Source organism: Heterocephalus glaber, unplaced genomic scaffold (assembly GCF_053883595.1).
Source record: "Heterocephalus glaber isolate CG9 unplaced genomic scaffold, H.glaber_assembly_v1.0 deba00001688, whole genome shotgun sequence".
Lineage (NCBI taxonomy): Eukaryota > Metazoa > Chordata > Mammalia > Rodentia > Bathyergidae > Heterocephalus > Heterocephalus glaber.
Window position 1 is genome coordinate 9,150,206 of NW_028258413.1, and position 9,015 is coordinate 9,159,220.

The window sequence follows — 9,015 nt, forward strand, 5'->3', positions numbered from 1 at the left end:
GGATTCCTTGAAGCCCTGTCCAGTCTCTGGAGCTTGGCTGGAAGAAGGCTGTGCCCCACCTCAGCTCCATCAGCCCTGCCTGCTGGAGACAGAGACCCCAGCTGTCCCCTGCAAGGTGGTCTTAGCCCCCAGGCCCTCATTTGCATATCGGTCCCTGGCTACCAGCAGCACTTCAGGTGGCCTCATTCACAATAGGTTTGACCACCATGAGCCAGTCTCCAAAAACATTTCCATTTCATTGTTAGTAAATATTCATTGTTTGATGAAAGACAGACATGCACATATTCACATGCACATCCATAATGCTAGATTTTATTGGAGAACAGAAGAACATAAGAAGGTTAATTCCATTTTCCACTTGAATAGAACATGAGCCCTATGTTTTTTCTGATTGTCATTCTAAAGCATAAGAAGAACCACATTTTATTTTTGAAAAAGAAGGGTGATATTTCCTTCCACAGAGAGATTTTGTATCAAAATTGTAGCTTTCTAGACCAGTGCTGTTTAACAGAACTTTAGTGACAATAGAAATTTCTGTAAATCTACACAGAGCCACTGGCAACATATAACTATTGAGCATTCGGCCTGTATGTGGCTAGGACAACTGCAAAAGCATGAATGTGCACTGAATTTAATTAACACGTGTGCCTGGTGCTAGCTGTGTTAGACAGCACTGGACTCCCCTCTCACTTTTATCATTTTTGTTACCAGTTTTTGCTATTTGATTAGACTTCACCAGAAAAAAAAGTTACAACACTGTAACATTTTAAAACAATGTCAGCCTCTTATTTATTTTCTTTTATCTTTCCCTAGTCTTTTTTCATATTTTCTTTTCCATTCCTGTCCTTCATCCTAGAAGACTCAGGTATTTTTACCATTACATTATCTAGATGCTTCTAAGTGAAGAATAAGGGTCAGCCTCCTGGGAATGGTGTTGCTGAAATATCACATGCAAGCAGCATCTCAATGATTTTATTTTCAATGAATGTACTCCAAAACTAGTGTTTCTGAGTTCTCACAAAATTCAAAAATTTTAAATGAAGATAAGAAAATACATCGTGTTAAAGTGCATTCTCCCTTTAAATTTATGGCTAGAAATTACTCTTAATAGCTTTCTTATTGTAAATAGCCCCTCACGTGCAGAGTGCAGCTCTGCCTGCCCTAGGCCTCGGTTTCTGAGTGAGGCAGAGACAGAGCAAATGTGTCACTGGACACGTGGGCCTTGGGGCCACATGCTGAAGCCGCGAGGGCCGAGGGCAGCACACATGTCCAGTGTGTCAGTCCCGGTGCGGTTCCGGAGTTCTCACTTTTCTTTAAACCTGAGTTACTTATGTTCTTACAGTTCTTTGTTTCATTTACAGATTTTTCATCTGTGTTTTAACTTGAGTTATACAATTTTCTTTTCATTTACTTTGTTTCAAACCCACTGGTTCATGTTCCGCTGTGTTGAACTCACACATCCACACACGGACACATAGAAGTCATGTGGATGGGGACCTCGCTTCTCCTGAGAATCGGAAAACTTGGGGTGTACTTGAAACCACACACATGAACACAACTTCAGAATGAATGGCCTGACACCTTTCCACTTACCTAAAAAGGGAAGCTACTCAAAGCCTTGCTGTTTAGGTTTCTCCTTGGAGTGACTATTTTCTGTTTTGTCATAAGGAACCTAGAATGCACTGTAAGTAAGTTATAGTGAGTATTTGGCAGTTGCTTTAGTTATGAAACCTTAGGTTATTAGAAAAATGCAAATTAAAGTCAAGGGGTAGAATTTTAATATGGAACATACTGGAATTACAAGGAAATGTTGCGCTTTAGCATTAGAGAAATATCAACTAGCATTACTCACATAACTTGTAGAGCAAAAATACAGATCCTAACCTTGTTATAAAATTGCTGATAAAGCAGTGGGCCTTTACGGTTCTGCCTCTAAAATACACTGTTCCAGTAATGTCTGCAGAATATCGTGAATGAGGTTTCAGTATTGAGGCACCCTATGCTTTACAACTCTAATATAATTATCAGTGCTACTGCTGAGTTACCTTGTTATCTGTAGCAGTTCAAGAATTTCATTTCCAAAAATGATATTGCAATAAAGAAAAGAAACTGATTTCAAATTGATTTGCTTGGCAGAAAAAAAAAGTCCATTATATATGTACACACAAATGCACACATGCACACAGAAGCATGGGCATAAAGTTTCTTTCCTTTTCCTTTCTACTTCACCCTCTCACCACCCCAGTCCCAAATGTTTGTCTCAGGAGTCATATGCATTATGAACTCAAACACACTGACTCTAGCTTTCCTTATATTTGCAGCCCTCCCTTTGCATCGCAGTAGAAAGCAATGCAGTTTTCTATTTAAAAGCGTGACTGACCCCTCTCAAGTGGCTGTGCTTCCACTTCTGTACTTGGTCTGGCTTTTTAAACTGTGAATAGCCACACAGAGCATATCACTCATAGCGCTCTGTAGGTCAGAAATGCACTTTAGATTTCCATAACCGCCCCCTGCCCCGTCAATTTGTTCAGTCCACGTTTCAGAAAAAAAAAAGTTACTGTGCTTTCCTAAAGAGTTCATTGCTTTGTCACTTAAGTAGCAAGCACAGACTCAAGCAGTTCCCCTGCATAGAGATATCCAGTTCATATCACTTTTCATGGTGTTTTTCTTTCTTTTTTAGCATTTGTGTGTTGTTGTCTGCCCGAATCCAGCACTTACAGAAACATTAGTTCTCTTAGCACCTTTGATCGTCAATGATTTGTTCTTAGAGTTAAGAATCCTCTGCTCATTTTTCTCATTCATTTGCACCCTTTCTTCTCTTCAGCTACTGTTGAGGCTATTGAGGCTGATGAAGGTAAATTGGCCAGGCCCCTTTCTGTTGTTTCTGCAACAGACAAGGGCTCTGCTGGGTGTATTCATTTTTTTTTTTTTTTTGCTGTAGCTTGTACAGAGTGTGTGGGTGTTGGGCTAACAGTTGTGGCTCAGTATTAACCAAATGTTCTTGCTTTAAAGGGGAAAATGTCCTTCTATGGTTTGTTTGTTTGTTTTTTCCCTTAAAGCTATGTTTGACTTTTGTATATGATGAACCTAGCATAATCACAGAAAACCAAAGCATTCTAGAGCTCAAGTGACACGGGGTGGAGGTTATGGCAGCCGTTTTGAAAACACATAAAGCAATATTCTTTGAGCTGAACCATGTCCCTCCCTCAGATCACTTCCAGGCAGCACTGGGATGGAGAGCATAAAAATAGCTTTATTGATTTCTAGTCTTTAGAAGTTTGTAGCAAAAAAACCAGAAAGTTCATTTGAATAATGCTTTGCTGTAGTTCAATATTAACTGATGTCTCTTTAAAAAATTCAAACATGAGACAGACGTGTACAGATAGTTATTGTAGCCTTATCAATCTGAACCTATTGGTGATCGAAGGACACCTAGTGCCAGCAAAATGTTAGAAGGAATCTGAAAGTTTCTAGTGGTGGTAGAAGTGGCCTGTAACAAGCATACTGAATATCAAGCCAATCACTCACTTAAATTACCGAGTGTATGCTGTGTACCAGGCACCTGCTAGGCTGCCAGGGGAAATCAAGAATCCCACATCTCTGTGCGTCCTGCACTGTGCAAGGATGTGAGAGTTGACCCCTTAGCAACTACTTTTTTTAGCCGAATGTTTTTTAAACATGTGGTTGAGGGAGAACTGCATACCACAATAGTTTTTAATGTCGTATATACCATAGCCTCTGGAAATTTAAAAAAGAATAATTTGAAATTCCCCTTTAAAACAAAATTCTTCAGTTGTATTTTGTTCTTGCAAGATAACTTCTTATTCTTCCCAAAATTGTGTGCATATGGTCCTTTGGTATGATGGAAAAAGTCCCACTTTAGACTTGCAATTTGTACCTGATTTGGATACGGGAGGGGAAATGTCAGCACTGTAAGAGAAAATACAACTGCTTCCTAAATAGCAGTCAGCAAACTGCTATTTACGTGGGAATCTCTATTCCTTTTGGCAAACCCTAATCTGCAGTGTGCATTCTTGTTGATAGTCTGGCTGTCCTCTGTGGTTTCTGTGACTCTGTGTTGTGTGGTATACTACCAGTGTACAGTGCTAATACCCGTTGTCTGACCACCAGCTACAGCACAGCACATTCTTCCAGCCTGGGCCAGAAAGTGCCCAGGACGAGCCCCAGCCCAGAGAGGGCCCTGGTTCTAGTAGACTCATAATTTCTATGCCCCCTTCTATTGGCTCTTCAAACCTAGAGATTCCATTTTGCCATTTTAAATTTATAAGATTTCCTTATAAATTATAATGATAAATACTTTACATTTGTTAATTATGATGAAATATTTGTAACTGTTTAGAAGAAGAGTAAAGTACAGCTTTGTGCCGTTATTTTGTCCCTCAAAATGATTTACTTCTCAGGGTGGGTGCTCATTCCGCAGCTCTATGATTCTGCAATTTGTTTAGTACTGAATGACAGAAGAATTAAGAAGCTTTGCTTTGGGCTTTGGTCTTTCCCTTTCTCCCCATCTTCCTCTCACAGTTGACTAATCACCATGATGCTAACCCTAAAATGCAGAGGAGGAACAGTCTGTTCTCATCCTTATTGAGTGAGTTCGGAAAGCACTGCGTCTGTCTTTTAAGAATCTCCCCCATACCAGTGAAAGGCACCACACATTTGTGTAGGAGTGGTCAGCTTAGAACTGCTCTAGCTTTTTCCCCAGAGAAGATGGGGAGGATGCAGGTCCATGCAATTGCCCTCCACTGGTCATGGCCACCCAGCCCCGTCTGCATTGGTGATTGGCCTTCAAGTATCTGGCTTTCGCTTCAGCGAGGCAAACTGATGTCATTGGTCCCCATGTGTGTATTTGATTTGCAGCTCACTGGTTGGTGTCCCCACTGCAGAAACTACTTTCTTGCACAAGTGCTTTACCTGTCTCTGTAGCTAAGGATTACCGGAGAACAACTCATACATGTATCATCATATCCATTTGGAGAAATCCATGTGTGATTAAATAAGGCACAAACTAGTTTGATTTATTTTTGCCAACAGTTGTGAAAATGTGTTTTCCCTTTTCTTCTTTAACCACATCTTATGTGGTTATGTCTATTACTTACTGATCTCCTGAGAATGAGTTTTCCTTTGACTTCGGCTACAATGGATACCAGATGAACATCAGTTTGTCCTGTTCACTGCTGAAGGGTAGACAATGCTTCTTTCTCTACTTAGCGATCTGATACTGATTTTGCTGAGTCTCTCTTACCTTGTTGCCTACTCCACGGGCTTCAGAGTTGAGTGGGAAAGCCAGAGTTTATCATTTCCTATTTCCTGTGAACCATGGAAAGATTCCATGAGGAGGTCTTCCTGGGATCCTGAGATGGCACAAAATGCCCATGTTAGTTCCTTCTCTGGTCCCCTCTCCCTTGTGCTCCAAGCCTATTGCTAGAATGGTAGGGGCATAGCACACCTGGGGCTCCAGGAGATTCCGGCACAATGGGAGGTGTCAGTGGGGTCTGCCATCATCTGTCCGGGCTAGGGCCCAGTGCGCTGGTCATGGTGCTGGCACGGCCATTGAGGTTGTTCCAGAGGCCTGTCCTGCAAGCATCCTCCCTCTTTACCCATCCACTGCGGATTTCTTTGATCTAAACTTTCACAAAGCCACAGAAATCTTACATCTTATAGATAGTGCCTTCGAGAAGACATTTTGCTTGGCAAGAGACCTGGCTATTTTCCAACCTTTGGTCACCTCCGAGTATGGTAAGGAGTCTGTTGTGTTGTGTTCAGGTCCCGTCACGTTGTTCTCCACTAAAGGATTCCTACCCACTGCGAAGTCCCTGACCTCCCTGCCGCAGCCACCGCGCTCTTGACGCGCCCCTGGCTAACCTGCCTTCTCTTTTTTAATGATTTTCCGTGTAGCTATCAAGGGATTCTCGCCCCAACATAAGATCACTAGCTTCGAGGAGGCCAAGGGCTTAGACCGGATTAACGAGAGGATGCCGCCCCGCCGAGACGCCGTGCCCTCTGATGCCAACCTCAACTCCATCAACAAGGCCCTCGCCTCAGAGACTAACGGCACGGACAGCAATGGCAGCAACAACAGCAATATTCAGTGACCACCTCCTTCTCACCCCCTTTTTGTTGAGCTGCAGGGCATGATGGGGATCGCTGCGTACCCGCGGGGGGTGTTCTTGCCTCTGACTTAGCTTGTGTGCTCTGGGGGCCAGGCATTGGATTCTGTTTACGCGATTGTGAAAGGAGAGGGAGAGAGAAAAGAAACTATATTTGATGAGGGTGGTGATTAAGCACCTCTTTTGGGTATGCCTTTTAAACGTGCTTCTAGGGGAAAAATTTTAAAAAGAAAGCTATGCTAGTATATTCTGCAATGTTAGGGGTGAACATATTTTCCTGCTGCACTGGAGACTTCCATGTAGGTTCATGAAAGGCCTTTTATTCTGTTACTGGACATGAAAATTTTGTCTAATTTCTTACTCTATTGTACGTTTACAGTTGCAGCACTAAAATGGATGACATCAAACATTTTTAAGAAAAATGATGTACAAACTAAATAAGGACTATTTATTGATAATGTTTTGCTACTCTTGTCAGACAATGGCTCTAAACTGAATTAGGCAGTCTTAAAAAAAACAGAAAAAGAAAAAAAAAAAGAATGTTGCAAATTTGTTAAAAATGCCAAAAAGGACAGTTTGATTTTGTACAGATTATGCTTACCTCAGGTTTCTTTAGTGTGCTTGACTGCCCTTCTTTCCATTATAACACTTACCCTTTAATTTGGCAATGAATATGTTTTCTTTTTCTTTTCTTTAAGTTTAAAAAACTGGAATAATTACACCTATCTTTTTTTTGCTGTTTATATTTAGGGGTTTTGTTGATAAATCAAGTCTTGGTTGTGGCTTGCTGAATTAAATATTTATGAGTGGTGCATTTTTAAGTATAGTGAAAAAGACACCATATTAAGTACAGTGATAAAGCATCTATATTCTGTAAAAAAAAAAATTCTGCCTATGCATGTTTTTTAAGAAAAAAAAATGGCTGTCTCGGCCTGTATGGGACTGTAATGCGCTTAGTGGTCTGACATATACTGGAAATGTATGTATACTGGCATACTTTATATTCTCTAAAATGCTTAATGCCTTTGAAATTTTGTAATCAAAAAAGCTTTGAAAAAAATCTAAAGGGGAGAGTATTCTTAAAAGTTTTTAACATACGCTTGTCAGTGCACACATAGGTGGTTAGCATGTTTAGCAAACCTTGTGAAATTTAATAAGTTTGTAGTTACATGTGAAACTCTAAATGCATGGTAACTGTTAATATCATGACGGTTTAGTTATTCCGTTCTGTTCTGTCATGTGCCACAAACTATTACTTTTTTCACTTTTTTCCCTTTGTATATCAGTTACGGGTTACAACTGGTTCATTCTGAAAACAACAACAGCAAAAGTCCATTCATATTTTTAACAATTGTATAAGTGCCCAAGTAATTCACTACAGCCTCAAGCCTTGCCTTTGTAATTTGACTTCTGAAATGTTGGCAATCAAAGCATGCACTTGTAACAATGAAAAAGAAGAAGCATTTTATATTACTACTCAATAAAATGTGCATGAACTTAACGCTCCTCTGTCCCTGTGTCTGCTGAGGGGTCTGTGTGACAGCCACCACCCTGCAGTCACCCGCACAGGCCGAGGCATGGCACCCACTTCTGCTGTCAGAGTCTTGGTGGATTTGAGTCTAAGATCAGACGAGAGAAGTCTATTTAAAGAGCAGATGCCATGTTCTGACTCCCTTGAATGTGGGAACCGGTTAAGAACCCAGAACTTCCCATTTTATTAAAAAGCAAACAAACGATCCAACTCCATGCGTTGCCAGGCTGTTTCAGTTGTATCCGATGCCCCTCTGCTTAGGCGGAGATTGCCACTGCTGAGTGCTTTTCCTGCCGGGCCAAGTTGGTTGGTATGGAGATGTGTGGTCCACACTCCAGCTCCTAGCTCATCACCGCAAGATTTGAGATACACCTATTTCCAGTTTGTCTCTAACCTTGCTCATTTCTAGCACACTTTGTTTTATGTAATCAAGTATGCCTATTATCTTAAGTCATATTAAGAATATGACCATTAGTGATAGAGTGTACCAAACCTAAGAGTTTCTAGATAGTCTCTGAAGAAGACTATCCCATGTTTAATGAATCCAAACTCTATTCTCCTGTTGATATTTTCCCATCCTAAAAGAATACCATCCAAGGGAAATACTGAGATGCAGCTCACTAAAATGGTGTGAAAGAAATGGTAATTGTGGTACCAAGGTGTTTATTTTCTTTCTTACAACTGCAGAGAAAATATCCTGACCAAAAACAATCATTTTTTGGAATTCCTTTCTTTTACATATTGTGCTAAGGCAACTGTGGCATAGAAATAAACATTTGACATTGAAATAAGCAGTTGATGTGAGTATTGTTTGGTCTTTCTGGTCAGGGATTAGAAAAGTAATACAATATATGTTATACAAGAAGTCAGCCTGTCAAATTAGTAGAGAACTGAAGTGGTTTCTCCAAAAGCAACAGTACTTTCAGAGCTCAGTTGGGTTGTTAGATCTATGTCCTAGACCTTTGGAGGAACTATGATGTTCTTGAGTTGCTTATGCCAGTGAACCACTGGCTTCATGCATGCATGCAAACACACACACACATACGCGCGCACACACACATGGACTTCCCAAGAGGCTCTGGCTTCGGGCATCCTCTGTATCTGGCCTTTCCAGGAGGCAGAGCTCCTGCTGCCCAGCACTGGGCCAGCTCTTTTCTGAAGTATCCTCTCTTTTTAAAAAAAATTTTACTGGTACATTTTAGATGTATATAATGATAACATTCATCATAGGGCATTTGTCCCTGTACATGCTTATCTTGCTTCTTTATTTCCCATTCCCCTCTCCTCCCTTCAGCCTCCCTCCTCTATCTACAAAAGCCTTGTTTCCATTTTTTTCCTTCCATTCTTTTTTTTTTC

The 9,015-nt window shown here is 40.8% G+C and overlaps 1 protein-coding gene across 11 annotated transcripts in view; it reads left to right on the forward strand.

Moving 5' to 3' along the window:
• Positions 1-8,450, forward strand: part of Ppp3ca (protein phosphatase 3 catalytic subunit alpha) — a 263,314-nt gene extending 254,864 nt beyond the window's left edge. For 9 of the 11 annotated variants that reach the window (XM_087198697.1, XM_087198695.1, XM_087198696.1 and 6 more), the window contains 2 exons: positions 2,825-2,854; positions 5,917-8,450. In XM_087198697.1, the coding sequence (XP_087054823.1) occupies positions 2,825-2,854; positions 5,917-6,113 (227 nt within the window). In that variant the 3' untranslated portion in view covers positions 6,114-8,450. The remainder of the gene's footprint in view (positions 1-2,824; positions 2,855-5,916) is intronic. The other 2 variants (XM_087198693.1, XM_087198694.1) reach the window with 1 other exon arrangement.
• Positions 8,451-9,015: the final 565 nt, after the last annotated feature.